This window comes from Alosa alosa, chromosome 13 (genome assembly GCF_017589495.1).
Source record: "Alosa alosa isolate M-15738 ecotype Scorff River chromosome 13, AALO_Geno_1.1, whole genome shotgun sequence".
In the NCBI taxonomy this organism is placed as follows: Eukaryota; Metazoa; Chordata; class Actinopteri; order Clupeiformes; family Clupeidae; genus Alosa; species Alosa alosa.
The window spans coordinates 8,113,328-8,130,615 of NC_063201.1; the positions used below are offsets into that span (position 1 = coordinate 8,113,328).

Consider the following 17,288-nt stretch of genomic DNA (forward strand, 5'->3'; position numbering starts at 1 on the left):
CTGCTTTTTTTCACCCTTCTGCAAATGACATGGCCAATCGCAGCTTAGCCAGAACCTCAAAACTGCATGACCATGTTGCTATGGTTAGATTTGGGCGACAGCTATGCCTCTGGTGATCTGTGGTGAATGGGCTTGGCAACCAGTTGTTTGAGTTTTCGTCTGTTTGTGGTCGCCAGAAATTAGCTGGAGTATGCTGTAAAGAAACGTAAACTCCCAGCGTAAATTGTAGCGTTTAGAAAGGCTGAATTTAACAATAGAGTGAGTATATGTTATGCTTCTCTGAAGCCAATCCTCATGCTGTACACATCGGCGCCGTACGTCCGGTACGTTCACTCATTTTGTGTCATCACGCAGCTTCCTTCTATTGGTTCCGTCGATGGGTTCAATGTTACACCCTCCCCTTTGTATAGTTCCGGTATCATGGCGGCGAACAGCGAGTGTGAAAGACACTGGATGTAAAATTATGAAATCTTATAATTAAATGTTCTAAAGAATATGTTATTGGCGGCGTTCCTGCGTTGGCCGGTGTGTCAGAGCACAGCGTGGTCAGCGCTAAGGACTCGGAGAAGCTACAGTCAGGTGTGTTGCACTGGAGAGACGATATGATTTCTTTCGGCAGTATTACTGAGGATATATGATATGACTGATTATGGTTGTCTGGGCTAGCATTGCTGAAGCGATGCGAGGAGTCATGTGTTTGTGTTCCTGTTCTTAACACGTGGGGGTGTTGTTCTCCGTGAAATGGATAGCCTTGGCTCTAAAGCCTGAGACGGCTCGCCCTTGTTTTTGACAGCTCACAGTAATTCAGAAGCTGTCATTGAATGGTTTACTAAACACTGCCCTTATATTTGTTGCCAGGTTATGATAGATTGGATTGAACATGGTAATATAACCTCTTACTGCACTTATTGCATAAGAGAAGTTACAGACAATCATTGTCATCAGTATTATCATAGGCATGATCATACTTTTTCTCGTTCTTCTTGCATATGTTAATACGTGTAACTTCATACGCTTCATAAATCACACACCCTCTGTGCACAGGGTTGGCCTGTTGCACAATGAGAAAGTTGTTTCACAACGAAGAAAACAGAACTTACAATCTGTCTTTAATTTGCTTTTGTTTTGGCAAAGTGAGGAGTTAGCTCTTAAGTGGTGAAAGCTAGTGCTTTGCCATGATTGCTCTAGGGCCAGGGCTACTCCACCCATTACTGGGCCCTGTGTGGCCAAGATCATTTAGCATAAAGATGCACATTCCAAGACACCCAGGCACCATGTCCTCACCAAACATTTCCATATCCTGTTGGCTGCGTCAGTGCTATGCTGTCTGAAGACTCACTTTAGTGTCTTATTCTAGACTAGGCCTTCAGACAGCACACGTAGGAAAAATTGGAGGTAATTGGGTATTAAGGTTATTGGGTATGTAGGTATTAAGCTTTTGGTACCTTTGGCTTTAATGTTATGAGTGTGTGTGAGTGACTCCAAGTTTGGAGCGGGTTTCCAAATCAATGTACAGAATGCTCCTCAGTGTGTGAGAGAGAGGGACTTTGAGTCAGCAAGGTGGTGGTGGTTGCTGTGTGTGATGTGCTTCAGGACGCGATCACCAGTCTGGGAGCGTGAAGCCGCACTCCTGATCATGCTTTGGGGAGAAGAGAAGGGCCTCTCGGTAGAGTTGTGTGTTTGGAGTCTTACTCTTATTTAACGTCACTTCACCTGGAAGTGAACTACAGGGGAGTCAGTCAGTCATGTGACCTGTGGCCCTCATCATCGGCCCTTCTAACCTTTGACTTCTTCACCTTTACCCCCACCAGTTGCAGCCCTCTGCGTGTGTGTCGGAGCGCCTGCGGACCTTTGAGCGCCTCTTGCAGAAGCGTACCACAGCGGGGCCATTGCCAGAGCGCCGTCTGACCGTGAAGTTAGCCGATGGCCGAGCGCTGAAGGCTACCGCAGGGGTAACAACCCCACTACTCCTGGCGCAGAATGCTCGGTAACTAACTTTAGCAGAATGCTGGGTAATTAATAGAATGCTCAGTAACTAACAGAATGCTTGTTAATTCATACAATGCTTGGTAACTAACAGTAACAGAATGATCAGTAACTAACAGAATGTTTAGTCACTAACAGTAACAGAATGTTTGGTAATTAGAGTCCTTGGTAACAAATTGGAACCAGAATACTCAGTAGCTAACAGAATGCTAGGTAACTAATGGCACCCTGGGAGAATCACTCAGTATTTATGAACATTCTGGTGTCTTTAATGCTGGGCAGTGCAGACCAGCAGAAGGGTGGTGCTTACTTCAGGTGTCCTCTGATGCTACCAGGTCATCATGATGGAGGCCATGTGATTGTGCTATACTTACTGCACTGGCCTACAGAATACCTTTCAAAGTCCTGCTCCTGGCACACAAGGCCCTACACAATTATACCCCCACCTACCTCACTGACCTCCTGGTAGTTTACACCCCTGCCCGCTCACTGAGATCCTCCTCAGCAGGCCTACTGCATGTCCGTAGTGTGAACTTCAGCACCCTGGGAGAGAGGGCTTTCTGCTATCGCCCCCAAGCTCTGGAATTCACTGCCAGACTACATCAGACACTGTGATTCAATTACTGACTTTAAAAACACGTAAAACATATCTCTTCAAGATGGCTTATGGACTGACTGACTTTTCATTTTTATGAGATGAATATAATTTTAACAACCTTTTTTGTTTGTGAAGTGACCTTGAGTATCATGAAAGGCGCTTTAAATAAAATGTTGTTGTTGTTGTTATTATTATTATTATTATTATTATTATTATTATTATTATTATTATTATTATTATTATTATTACTGCGCCTCAATCACAACTTTTTTCCACAGTAGGCTGTGTGCCTTTATCCTATGTTTGTGTAGAGATGACTCAATTAATTTGTATGATTTACTGAGACACTGTTGGGTCCTCTGTTCTTTTGACCGCAGTGTGAAAGGTGCCGTAGTAGCCAAGGTGAATGGCCAGCTCTGGGCAATACAGCGCCCTCTGGAGGATGATTGTGAACTGCACCTACTGGGCTTTGACACTATTGAGGGGAGACAGGTATGGTGTTACTGCACGAAGCAACGGATACTAATACAGACTCGCTAGAAACACAGACACATACAGATACACCACTCACAAGCACACACTCACACACACCAAAATACACACTATAACAGCTGCTGCTATATATAGTACTGTTTAGTCATCTGTAACATTTCTCCTGTTTACTCAGTGTAATGATTGCTGAAATAACTAAGCATGTGTTGCTTTGATCCAAGTCCCATACTGTGTGTGTGTGTGTGTGTGTGTGTGTGTGTGTGTGTGTGTGTGTGTGTGTGTTCTGCTGACTAGGTGGTGTGGCGGACAGGGGCGTGTGTTTTGGGACGGGTGATGGAAGCTCACTTTGCTGCTCAGGTGTGCCGGGAAGGAGTGTCAGACACAGGCCTCTACTGTGACTACCATCTGGACAACAGGTAACAACGCGCGCACACACACACACACTCTCTCTGTACTGTGAGTGTAAGCCGAGTCTAATCCACTCTGTCTGTCTGCGGGGTATGTTTTTTTACTCGTATTTCCTTGCAAAATTTAGTCTGACAACCCTAAGAATAATGAAAACCAGGCAAGAGTCGCTGCTCTGGCCATCTCTGCATGGTTCTAGAATGTTCTCTAGTTATGGTTGCACAGCAGCAGTCACCACCACGGCACTATCATGCACCAGCGCTAGGCCAGGCCAGATGAGGGCAACATGACCTCATACGTATATGATGGTGTGAGGTCAGTGTTGAAGTCTAAAGCCTATTACACACACACACACACGCACACACACACGCTCCTCTCTGCTTAGTCAGACGAGCACCATTCCCTACCCACCACATTCGGCTCTGCTGTAACCTCAGAGTGAAGTCACTCCTCATGACCTCCTGCAAATGGCAGCCAGGGATGAGATCAGGAGCGAGAGGCCAGTCTGAACTGGAATCAGTGGGGTTTTATCAGATTTGGGACGAACCGCTCGTAAATATGAGACGGTTTGGAGTCTGAAGAGAGTGTGTGTCCTTTCATGCAGAGTAGAAGCAGTTAGATAATGTGTGTGTTGTTGGTGTTTGTCTATGAAATGTTATCTGATCGGTGCTTAGTGATGAGTGTGTAGATGATGCTCAAAACCAAACACTTTGATTGCTGATGCTGCTGTTATGTTTTATTCACCCTCTCTCTCCTCTATTCCACCCCTCTCTGTCTTCTACCCCCTCTCTCTTCTACCCCTCTCTCTTCTATCCCTCTCTCTTTTATCTTTCTCTCACTCCACATCCCCTGGTCTGTTTGGCTGTCTGTCCTGTGACTATGTTCTTTTTTTCTTTGTCTCTGTCCATCCCTACTCCCCTCTCTGTCTTTTTCTGTCTCTGTATCTATCATTTCTTTTCTCTTCTCTCCTCTCTCCTCCTCTCTCCTCCTCATCATCTCTCCTCCCCCCCTCCTCCTCTCTCCTCATCCTTCCTCCTCCTCCTCCTCCTCCTCATCCTCCCTCTTCCTCCTCCTCTAGTTCCCTGTCTCTGGGTGAGGTGGAGGCTGCCTGTAAGGAGGTGGCGTCCCTGAAGCTCCCCGTCACCACTCTGGAGCCGAGCATTGATGAGCTGAAGGAGCTCTTTCAGGTCAGCATGACCCTGTGACCCCTAACCTTTGAACTTTAACCCACAACACTTTAACCTCAGACCTCTCTAATCTATATGGGGGGGGTTGCTGTATGTGTTTTTCCTCTTACACTGTTTTTTTTTTGTAGGACAGCCCTCTTAGACTACGCCTGGCTGAAGAACAGATAATTGGGCCTTCACTGTCTGTCTACAGGTGTGTGCTAAGCTCACACACACACACACACACACACACACATAGGAATGCTTACAGATCTGTATACCCAGTTTACATGTGTTTTTAAAATGCTTCATGGGTAATCTGATATGAAGTGTAAAAAATCACAAAGACACATTGTGATCCAATCTCTTCCACCACTTGCCGAGGTGCTCTGGGATGCTTTTGAGCACATATATTTTGTAGTGTGAATGCTGATGTCTTCTGAATGTCCAGGACAACTGGAATTCTAATGAACGTGACATTGACATGGAACGTGGCATTGACAGTAACGCAATCCAAACACAAGTGGTTAGCAAAGTCTCGGCTGAGCACTTGTGATCAGATCAACCAAATTGTCCACTAGGTCCAACATCCCAGCCCAGATGACTTTTCTAATGAATGCCTTAGTGATATAGCCTGGCTAGCGCCACCACTTCTCAATGAGACGTGGTCTGGGAACCAAACGTTCATTTTCTCGTATTTGAAAAAAATGCCCAGATCCGTTTATTGGGTGCCACGGATGTCTATCAAATGCGCCTGTGCATAGCTCATCATCGTCTTGCTTTCCCCCTGTTCTGTGATTGGTTCCCTATCTCAGGCGAAAATTTGCTCCATGGTCTCCAGGCTGCCTTAGCAGCGTGAATCAAATCGCGCGCAAGGCAGCATGGGAACACCCAGGCTATTAGTGATATGTCATTGCAATAGAAACTGGTACAGCAATGCACCATGGGAACATAGTGTAAATTGATGTATTAAATAAACATAAACATGCGTGTGATAAATTCTTTAATGATTACTGATGACCTGCCTCTCTTCTCTCTCTGTTGTCCTTATTTCTGCTCTGTCTCTTTCTCAAACTCATGATATCGGCTAACATTTTCATTTTTTTTTTCTATCTCTTTTCTCGGTTGCCTTTTATCGCTCACTTAGTCACTCTCTCTCCTTCCTCTTCTACCCCTCTCTCTCCCTAAAGCTCCCCGTCACCACTCTGGAGCCGAGGCATTGATGAGAGCTGGAAGGCTCTTTCAGGTCAGCATGACCCTGCTTGACTAACCTTTGAACTTTAACCCACAACACTTTAACCTCAGACCTCTCTATCTATATGCCTGGGGGGTTGCTGTATCAATGTTTTCCTCTTACACTGTTTTTTTGTAGGACAGCCCTCTTAGACTCAGCCTGGCTGAAGAACAGATAATTGGGCCTTCACTGTCTGTCTACAGGTGTGTGCTAAAGCTCACACACACACACACACACACACATAGGAATGCTTACAGATCTGTATACCCAGTTTACATGTGTTTTAAAATGCTTCATGGGTAATCTGATATGAAGTGTAAAAAATCACAAAGACACATTGTGATCAATCTCTTCACCACTTGCCCGAGGTGCTCTGGGATGCTTTTGAGCACATATCTTTTGTAGTGTGAATGCTGATGTCTTCTGAATGTCAGGACAACTGGAATTCTAATGAGCGTGACATTGACATGGAGCATTGGCATTGACAATAGCATGAAATCAAAACACAAGTGGTTAGCAAAGTCTCGGCTGAGCACTTGTGATCAGATCAACAAATTGTCCACTGGGTCCAACATCCCAGCCCAGATGACTTTTTCTAATGAATGCCTTAGTGATATAGCCTGGCTAAGCCACCACTTCTCAATGAGGGCGTGGTCTGGGAACCAAGCGTTCATTTTCACCATTATTTGAAAAAATGCCCAGATCCGTTTATTGGGTGCCACGGATGTCTATCAAATGCGTCTGTGCATAGCTCATCATCGTCTTGCTTTCCCCTGTTCTGTGATTGGTTCCTATCTCGAAAATTTGCTCCATGGTCTCAGGCTGCCTTAGCAGCGTGAATCAAATCGCGCGCAAGGCAGCATGGGAACACCCAGGCTATTAGTGATATGTCATTGCAATAGAAACTGGTACAGCAATGCACCATGGGAACATAGTGTAAATTGATGTATTAAATAAACATAAACATACGTGTGATAAATTCTTTAATGATTACTGATGACCTGCCTCTCTTCTCTCTCTGTTGTCCTTATTTCTGCTCTGTCTCTTTCTCAAACTCATGATATCGGCTAACATTTTCATTTTCTTTTTCTATCTCTCTTTTCTCGGTTGCCTTTTATCGCTCACTTAGTCACTCTCTCTCTCCTTCCCTCCCTCTCTCTGTCCCCCCTTCCCTCTCCCTCCCAGGTGTGGTGAGAGTGTTGGAGTATGTAATGGTCCAATGCTTCCCAACACAGGCTTCCTCAGAGCCTTCAAGATGCTGCAGGTCTGTGTTTGCGTTTGTTTATATTTGTGTGTGTGTGTGAGAGAGAGAGAGCCATACTGATCTTTTCATACTCTCTCCCTCCCGGTGTGTGTGTTCTGATGGGAGGGGGGTGTGTAGCAGGAGTCATTAGACAGACGTAACATTAGCTGGCGGATGGATCAGTGGTGGTGTTCAAATGTGTCTGGGGGTGGCCTAGACAAAAAATGTTGCAGACGCAAAATGCACGCACGCAGGCACGCACACCCGCACGCACGCTCCTTATCTGACCCCTGACCCCAGCACTTTCCATCTCAGTAGCTGTCATGTGGGGAGAGTGCAGTAGCTGGAAAAGCATCTCTGTGTGTGTGTGTGTGTGTGTGCGTGCGCGTGTGTGCGTGTGTGCGTGTGTGTGTGTGCGTGTGTGCACACGCACGCGTGAGCAGCCCCCTCCAGCTTAGTTCTTATCTTAACAGCTACACGACATCCCTGCCCTTCCGTCTGCCTTTCACATTCTCCACTCCACATTCTGTGTGTGTGTGTGTGTGTGTCTTGGGACTTTCTGTTGGTGTTTTTGTATCTCTCTGCCTCCTACATTCTTCTCTCCTATCTGTGTGTGTGAGTGAGTGTATCTGTTTGTGTGTGAGTGAGTGTATTTGTTCCACCCCCTTTTCTGTCTCCTGTCTTTCCTGTTGCCCTCCGTCTGTCTTGTCCTGTGTGTGCTGGCTCTGTGTTCTGTGGTGTCCCCATCTCTGTTCTCTCTGTGTGTGTGTGTTGCCTTGGTCTCATTGGTTGTGTGTGTGTTGGAGACTGTGTTTTCTGTGTTGCCTTGATCTTCTGATCCTACATGTGTGTGTGTCGGAGACTGTGGTTTGGTCCTTGTCCTGCTCTCTGGTCCTGTGTGTGTGTGTGTTGTGAGACTGTGGTTTGGTCCTTGTCCTGCTCTCTCTGGTCCCTGTGTGTGTGTGTGTGTGTGTGTGTGTGTTGTGAGACTGTGGTTTGGTCCTTGTCCTGCTCTCTCTGGTCCTGCGTGTGTGTGTGTGTGTGTGTGTGTGTGTGTGTGTGTGTGTGTTGTGAGACTGTGGTTTGGTCCTTGTCCTGCTCTCTCTGGTCCTGCGTGCGTGCGTGCGTGTGTGTGTGTGTGTGTGTGTTGTGAGACTGTGGTTTGGTCCTTGTCCTGCTCTCTCTGGTCCTGTGTGTGTGTGTGTGTGTGTGTGTTGTGAGACTGTGGTTTGGTCCTTGTCCTGCTCTCTCTGGTCCTGTGTGTGTGTGTGTGTGTGTGTTGTGAGACTGTGGTTTGGTCCTTGTCCTGCTCTCTCTGGTCCTGCGTGTGTGTGTGTGTGTGTGTGTGTGTGTGTGTGTGTGTGTGTGTGTGTGTGTGTGTGTGTTGTGAGACTGTGGTTTGGTCCTTGTCCTGCTCTCTCTGGTCCTGCGTGTGTGTGTGTGTGTGTGTGTGCGTGTGTGTGTGTGTGTGTGTGTGTGTGTGTGTGTTGTGAGACTGTGGTTTGGTCCTTGTCCTGCTCTCTCTGGTGTGTGTGTGTGTGTGTGTGTGTGTGTGTTGTGAGACTGTGGTTTGGTCCTTGTCCTGCTCTCTCTGGTCCTGTGTGTGTGTGTGTGTGTGTGTGTGTGTGTGTGTGTGTGTGTGTGTTGTGAGACTGTGGTTTGGTCCTTGTCCTGCTGTCTCTGGGCTCTCCAGCTAAACTCCTCTTCTCTGTTGGCTTCTGCACTTCTCTCTCTTTGATCACAATGAATTGTTACATTTTAATTGTTTAAATAGTTTCCCTCTCTCTCTCTCTCTCTCTCTCTCTCTCTCTCTCTCTCTCTCTCTCTCTCTCTCTCTCTCTCTCTCTCTCTCTCTCTCTCTCTCTCTCTCTTTGGTTGACATTCAATCTCATCCATGACCTTACCAACATGGCTCCAACTGTGAAGTTTCTCTGAAGTTGTTTGATCGTTATTGATGACCTGCCTCTCTTCTCTCTGTTCTCTGTGTCTTTCTCTGGCCTCTCCTTCTCAAACTCCTGCTGTCTGCTATTATCATTTTCTTTTTCTACCTCTTGTTTGCCCTCTCTCTCTCTCTCTCTCTCTCTCTCTCTCTCTCTCTCTCTCTCTCTCTCTCTCTCTCTCTCTCTCTCTCTCTCTCTCTCTCTCTCTCTCTCCTCCTGTCCTCAGGTATCCCCAGTAACTCTAGCGGGGGCAGATGACTCTTGTGGGCTGGTGCGGGTGATGGGTGTGGCATTTCCGGGGCAACGGGAGATGGACGTATGGGAGAAGGAGCAGGAAGAGGCTCGCAAGAGAGACCATCGCCGCATCGGAAAGGTCGACCACCCATCACTCACCCCTCCAGTGTAAAAAGACCATTACTGCATCAGGGGGAGGGATTCCACTAAACCTTGCTTTACTGAAACCTGTTTATGACTACATGCATTCCGCACTCGCCTACTATTTGAACTCAAGTGAAACTATCATTACCGTTGTCTCATAGGCAAAACAGTTATTTACTTTCACTATTGATTGACAAGGGGTTATGAGAGGGGATACGAAAACGTAGCCTGAAAAAAGCAAACCTTACCCCAATAATATTGGAATGACTGAATAAAAAGGTTATTTATCCTGCAGAGTTGTTTGGGACTGCTTGCTAAGGGCTGCTTACATCTCATGACAGTGCATCTTCAGCTGTGCTTTACATGCACCTTTCGCTATAGACCAGGTTTTTCTTGGTCAGTGGCGTAATGAGTTTTAGAGGGTCTAAGATAGCAGATTTTTGGATCATGCGCCAGACCACACCTTCTGCCACACTCCTGGGCGCAAGGCTTAACAAAAGTGAAGTGCATGGCACAAAATTCGCCACTGAATGCAAGATAAGAATAAGCTGATCGTCAAAATGGAGCCCAAAATCTTTTCACAAACATGCATGTGCGGAACAGCACGAGTGGAAGTAAACCAGATGTCTACTCGACTCGATCAGCTTTTTAGCCTTATAGGTTCCAGAGTCTGAGCTTGTGGAATTCAGGTAGCACCAGTAGAAAAGATGCTGCTGGTTAACATAGTCCTCCCTGTCCTACCTATGAACCTGTAGGAAGGAAGACCCCCTACATCAGAACCTCAACACTTCTGCAGTCAGATTTGTCCTCCAGGTGCTTCAAATGGTGTATTCCACCATGGCTGATGTCTGCAAACACAGCTGTTGGCTTCAGCTAGTGCTGTCATCCTCCTCCTCTTGGCATGGAGATGTGTTTGTTCCACTCCTCTTTGCTCTCGTACTGGCTTGGTCTGGCCAAATGTCTGGGAGCCTCAGTGACCGCAAGCTAGGCCTACTAAAATGAGTGATTGCAATTAGTGGTCAGTTCCTGGCTATTAAGATGAGCCATTATCAGGGTAATAAAACCATGAGTAGTTTGATATGTGGCCAGTAAATGATTAATGGCTAATATGTGGTCAGTTAATGATTAATGGCTAATATGTGGTCAGTTAATGATTGTGAGTGTGATTGCCTTTCAATGCTGTGCCAGGCATCATCCTACAGCTCTGGGCAGCCCAGTGCCAGTAAACAGTCTTGTTTTCACCAAGCTGTCTATACGATTCACTACAGACTTGTGTTCTCTTCTGACACAAATAATGGGATGGTCAGCAACACACACACACACACACACACACACACACACACACACACACACACACACACATATATACATACACACACACACACACACACACACACTGACTGCCCATGCTCTGTGGCATCTTCTGTCTAAGTTAATTAACATGTGACTTCATCACAGCTTATCTGGACAATCACACACACACACACACACACACACATACAGAATGAGGAGGATGGAAATAGTTTAATGTGTGTGTGTGTGTGTGTGTGTGTGTGTGTGTTACAGGATCAGGAACTCTTTTTCTTTAATGATGTCAGTCCTGGCAGCTGTTTCTTCTTGCCTAAAGGGGCACACATCTATAACTCACTCACCGATTTCATTAAGGTAAATACACACACACACACACACACACACACACACACACACACACGCTCGCTCGACATCTATACACACACTCGCACATGTTGTCAGTCACTCTTAACTAAGGGCCACACACACACTCATTAACTCCTTCAAGGTACCGACACACACACACACATACACACCGAGACCACACTGTGTGACCTCTCCCCTCCTCACATGTTTGTTTCTTTTCCTCAAACTCCCCTTTCCTCATCCCCCCCTTATTTACACTCTTGCATCCTTCCTTCCTGCCTGCCTGTCTCCCACTTACTTCCTCGCTAACTCTCTTTCTCACACTCCTCTCTCTCTCTCTCTCTCTCTCTGCCCTCTTTCGCTCTCTCTCTCTCTCTCTCTCCTCTCTCTCTCTCTCTCTCTCTTTCTCACACTCCTCTCAATTCAATTCAATTCAATGAGCTTTATCTCTCTCTCTCTATCAAAGTGTCCTTATTTTAATGACTATTCACATAAGTGTTAGCATCTCAAAATAATATCATATTTTATTTATTCACAAAGTGTTGATCTACATAAGTATTAGCATCTCAAAATAATACATCATATTTTAATGACTATTCACACAAGTGTTAGCATCTCAAAGTTTCCTTATTTTAATGACTATTCACATAAGTGTTAGCATCTCAAAATAATACATCATATTTTAATGACTATTCACATAAGTGTTAGCATCTCAAAATAATACATCATATTTTAATGACTATTCACATAAGTGTTAGCATCTCAAAGTTTCCTTATTGTAATGACTATTCACATAAGTGTTAGCATCTCAAAGTTTCCTTATTGTAATGACTATTCACATAAGTGTTAGCATCTCAAAATAATACATCACACGTCCTTCTCTCTCACTTTGTCTCTGCCAGAGTGAGTATCGGAGGCGGGGCTTCAGTGAGGTGGTGACGCCCACCCTCTTCAGCACGTCGCTATGGGAACGCTCTGGCCACTGGGAGCACTACAGTGAGAATATGTTCACCGTGACATGCGAGCCACACACCTACGCACTCAAGCCCATGAATTGCCCCGCCCACTGGTGAGACCGGTAACTTCCTGTTGACTTCCTGTCCTACTTCCTGTCCTACATCTCTTTGACATGCGACACACACACACACACACACACACACACACACGTTTGCAGGGATCCGTCAGGGTTTGTCAAAGCATGACCCCCACAGTGGCAGTACCACTCAAGCCAATCTGAATGAATTCCACTGAAATGAAAAGGATGAAAGCAACTGCTGGAATTGTCAGCATCCTCTTGCACAATGGATGCAGAAGGAAACTGCGCAGATCCCAAGAGGCCAAACCCTCATTTAAATCCAAATTCCTCACCCACTTAAGGAGTCAGTGGCAGCATTGCACCAAACAGAGGGGAGGGGAGAGCCTCTTTCTGCTCTCTCTCTGTTTGTGGGTTGGCAAGAAGTCCTAAACACATTTGTGAGTTTTCCAAAACAATGCAACACGAAGCACTCTATGGAGATGTGGCAGTTCCTTCCACCCACCACTGTTTCAGTCACTTTCAAAGCTTAATGTTTTCATTCAGGCCAGTGTCACACTTTACTGTGCGAGTGTCCACTAGGGTCCGAGTGAAGTCAATGTCATTATCGGAGGGTATTACGCGGGGCTCTTCGTGAATCTATCTTCAGTTCCGCCACAAACGGGCAGCAGCTGTGCATGGACATGGAGTTCAAGTGGACTAGAAAGGTCCACTGTGTGTGTGGGGTCCCATGTTCTGTGTGTGTGCGTCTGAAAGGGTAGAGAATAAAGGCCTTCCTGTGCCTACCCCAAACGTCTTTAAAGTAGACGTTCTCACACACTCATATTTAAAGTGTTTATTTGTCTTTCATCCGATTGAAATGTCAGCATTTGAGTTTCTTCACCTTTAGTTAATGTTTTCTGTGTTTTGCAAGACTTGGACTCACTGAGTGAGATACTGGTAAATAAATGACCTCAGCATTGGCAGGCTTTCTAAAGCTGGCTTTTCCACCAAGAGTTTGTCTTGCCAGCCCTTTGTCCGGAAAGAATGGTTTTTACCTGACAAATTTAAAACTTAGCAGAGCCTGAATTCTGTATGCATAGGCTGGCAAAACAATGACGATGTCATTCTGACTTAGGGTGCCGTCCTGCGGTGTGCATTTAGGGTGCCGCCCTGCGGTGTGCATGTAGGGTGTCGTCCTGCGGTGTGCATGTAGGGTGTCGTCCTCTGGTGTGTATGTAGTGTGGGAACTGGAACGGAATTCAGCATGAATAGATAGCCTCGTGTCCAAATCCTATCGGTCTGCCATAGTTCAGTTGCAACTGCAATACAATTGTTCTTGACACTAGGTTATTGTAATTTGATGCAATCAAAAGCTGTCAGACAATCCTGCTTAGCAGCCACATATTTGAAAAAGAAGAACTGAACACATTTCAAGCATTGCTGGATAACAATAGCTACAGAAATGGGTTGTGTACGGTTGCTAGCGAGGGCAAGCAGAGGGATTAATATCTTGTTGAGTGTTATTCATAGCCAGCCCACACTTTGTAGTTTGGAAGAAAAACATATTCTTGGTATGACTCAGTTATTTAAACTTTGTATGGCAGGCTCATTGTTTTTCCTTATGGCCGTAGATTTGGAACAAAGTGCAAAAGAGTGACATTGAGGGTCTTATAAACTTTTTTGCACCCATGTGGTATTAATCATTAGTTTGTGATTAAATGCAATGTTTTTTTTTTATTAATGTTGTGGCAATAGAACTAAAATGTTGGCACAACATTAATAAAGTAGTGTATTTGCAGACAAAATACTGATCGTTGCCAAGTGGGGACAAAAAAATTACATTAGTGATGCCTCTAGAGCAGGGGTCTTAAACTCTAATGAGCTGGGGGCCACTTTTTCCAATGTCTTCTGATTGGAGGGCCACGTCAGTGTTAAAGAATAATACAAAAAAAAAGAACGTCTATTTCCTAAAATGCAATGTTTTTTTTTTTTTTTTTTCAAATACTGTATTTTCAAACACAAAACTACAAACAGAAAGTGCAAGTCTTTTTTATCTATTTTTAGACACCTGTGCTTGCAACCTTAGCTTATAAATAAAATAATGATAAAATAAATATTAATACAAATGATAAAAACAAACAAAAAAGAATAAAAACAGGTAGGCCTATGTCTGTGTTTCACACCAAATACAAATATTTTCCTCTCATAACTTTTTTAAACCTGGCAAACATAGGCATCAGGGTTAAGAAAGCAACACCATTGGATTTTTATATCAAAATTTCAGAAGACCATGGCTTGAAAGTGGTCAGAGATAAAGTCCTACTGTAAATGTAAAAATCTTTGAGTATAAACAAAAGGTAAATTTAGGGGGTAAAAAAAAAGGGGTAAATTTACCCATCTAATTTGCCACTGGATGCACCTTTCAGTAAATACTGAATGAACATATTTGAGCAGGTTTACCCACATAACAAATTAACAGGAAAACACCTAAGATGTACCAACAATAGTAAACTATTACTAGCCTATAACCACAAGGCCTACAATAAAGTATCCTGGTCAAATCAGTTCCTAATGGGTGACTTTGTAGTTTTTCAGAGCCCTAGTTCTACTACCCCTGCTGTACGTCCATTACGGACACTATCATAACGATTACCACTGCAACCTCCAAGCTATGTTGGGCAGAGGATCGAAATAAGCATGGTATGCTAGTGGACACCGTCGTATACTGTAGGCTACACACAATGCACCTCCATTCACAGACGCACCGTGACTATCACTGTCAATAGACGATCGATAATCTCCAAAAAGATATTCTCCTTCAGAATCAGAATAGGTGAATACCCAAGCCTCCCTAAGACTTCATCACACGTGAACGTTTTGTGTAGGCCTGCTTCAATTTGTGCAAAACTATGGCCTGCATCGCTTCCACGTCATTACAAATGCACGTGTAATAGCCTACAAGTATTTCCTGAACACTTTGTGCAGCGATTTTGTCAAGCCACATCTTAAAAATCTAGGTGTCATCCTTGATTCAGAGCTCTGTTTTAAAAGGCAGATTAGCTCTGTTATCAGAGTAGCTTCCATCAGCTGAGAATTATTTCCCATCTCAAACCCTCTTTGTCTCCCAAGGACTTAGAAACAGTAATTCATGCATTTGTTACATCCCGGTTAGATTATTGCAACTCCCTCTATCTTGGTCTCCCCTACTCCCAACTTTTCTCGGCCTGCAATTAGTACAAAATGCAGCTGCTAGGTTCCTTACTGGCACCAAGAAATACCAACACATCACCCCTGTACTGGCCTCCTTACACTGGCTCCCCATTAGTTTTAGGGTCCACTTCAAAGTCCTTCTGATTGTTTATAAGGCACTGCATGGGTTGGCTCCCTCATATATTTCAGACCTCCTCCATCCCTCTCAGCATCCAGGTCCCTTAGATCTGCCGATAAGGGTCTTCTCTCTGGGCCGCGAAGACCTCAAGCAAAGAGGCGATAGAGCTTTGTGGTAGCAGCCCCACGCCTGTGGAATTGTCTGCCCCCAGATGTTGGGGACTGTCTCCCTCCATCACCTTTTTTAAATCAAGACTAAAGACTCACCTTTACTCCCTTGGCCTTCCCTGCTTCTAGCTGTCCATCTCTCTCCCTCTTCTTCATATTCAAGTGTCGCCTGTACTGTTGCTTTTTATTTGTTTAGGGCTGTTCATTTGTCTATTGTATTTTGCATTTGTCTTGTTTGCATTTTCTCTGTGCTTGCCTTTTATATTTTGCTTGTTCTGATTTGCTTTTATTTTCTTTTTTTTTAGCCATATCCTCTGTACAGCACTTTGGTCAGTGGGAACTGTTTTAAATGTGCTCTATAAATTCAATTTACTTACTTTACTTACTTACTAACACCCAAACATTGTTTTGAAGTTGAGGCATTTTGATAATTTAATAAATATGTAGACATCGGAACTAAATAATTAGTGTTATAATAGTGTTTTGTAGACATTATGTAGAGACAAACTACCAAGAAAATCTGAGGCGGTGCGACCAATCATTTTCATGGATTCTGTCTGATTTGTCATGGAATGATCAGCTCCATGATGAATTGATTGTGTTCGCTACAGCACCAGTGTCTGGTTTAAGGCTATATTTGATGAGGAAGCCCTGGTTTGATAGCCTAGAAATCTAGACGCGCCCTTGCGGCAGCAAATGTAATTTGCAGCTAGGGTAGTCTAGCAACTCTCCGTTAGCTTGCGAGCTGGAAAAAAACAAACTTCGGTCAGGCCAATCACATCGTGTATAGAGTCAGTGGACGGGCTTAACATAATGACGGCAGAGTTGCGACAGTTTTGAAGTTTGAAATAATGTCTGTTCGTTCTTTTTTATCTTTCAGCTGTAAATTATTTTTGGGTAAGTACACTGTGGGCACTGGCTTTTTAATAGCGCGGGTTTTGTATTCATGGTGTTGCACAGCGAGTCACAAAGACATAGTTCCCTTGAGTGCACCATTCTGTGCTCACCATTTCAACCAAACGTGTCATTCAACATGGAAACCGTAGCAAACTGTGCAAAACGTTGAGATTGAAGATGACCATGATCTTGGAGATGTTGTAATCTGTTATCAATACTGTCTTTGTGTGTGTGTGTGTGTGTGTCTGCAGCCTGATGTTCGAGCAGCGGGTTCGTTCGTGGCGGGAGCTACCTCTGCGCTGGGCGGACTTTGGCGCGCTGCATCGTAATGAACACTCGGGGGCGCTAGGAGGCCTGACTCGCGTCAGACGTTTCTGCCAGGACGACGCCCACATCTTCTGCACCCCAGAACAGGTACCCCACCTCTGCCTTCCCACAGGTCCCGCACTGCACTGCCACACACACACACACACACACACACACACACACACACACACACACACACACACACACACACACACACACACACACACACACACACACACATGCACACTCACACTCAAACACACATCTGGCTCTAAAGTGGTTATATCGGCTGCTGTAATAGATGCTTTTGAGGGATAAGAGACACAGACACAGTGAGCTTCACAAGCCCACAAGCCCTCAAGAGAAAGGAGGAGGAGAGCAGCACTGACAGAGAGAGAGAGAGATAGTAGGAGAGAGGAGGAGAGCAGCAGAGAGAGAGAGAGAGAGAGACAGAGATGGTAGGAGAGAGGAGGAGAG

The 17,288-nt window shown here is 44.9% G+C and overlaps 1 protein-coding gene across 2 annotated transcripts in view; it reads left to right on the forward strand.

Annotated features, from left to right (window-relative positions):
* Window positions 1-390: 390 nt before the first annotated feature.
* tars2 (threonyl-tRNA synthetase 2, mitochondrial) overlaps window positions 391-17,288 on the forward strand; it is a 24,612-nt gene continuing 7,714 nt past the window's right edge. Inside the window, exons 1-11 of one of the 2 annotated variants that reach the window (XM_048261707.1) lie at window positions 391-579; window positions 1,812-1,987; window positions 2,962-3,076; window positions 3,371-3,492; window positions 4,560-4,668; window positions 4,797-4,861; window positions 7,067-7,145; window positions 9,291-9,437; window positions 11,009-11,107; window positions 12,001-12,167; window positions 16,757-16,919. In XM_048261707.1, the coding sequence (XP_048117664.1) occupies window positions 496-579; window positions 1,812-1,987; window positions 2,962-3,076; window positions 3,371-3,492; window positions 4,560-4,668; window positions 4,797-4,861; window positions 7,067-7,145; window positions 9,291-9,437; window positions 11,009-11,107; window positions 12,001-12,167; window positions 16,757-16,919 (1,326 nt within the window). In that variant the 5' untranslated portion in view covers window positions 391-495. Of the gene's footprint in view, window positions 580-1,411; window positions 1,667-1,811; window positions 1,988-2,961; window positions 3,077-3,370; window positions 3,493-4,559; window positions 4,669-4,796; window positions 4,862-7,066; window positions 7,146-9,290; window positions 9,438-11,008; window positions 11,108-12,000; window positions 12,168-16,756; window positions 16,920-17,288 lie in introns of those variants that run through there. The other variant, XM_048261708.1, reaches the window with a different exon arrangement.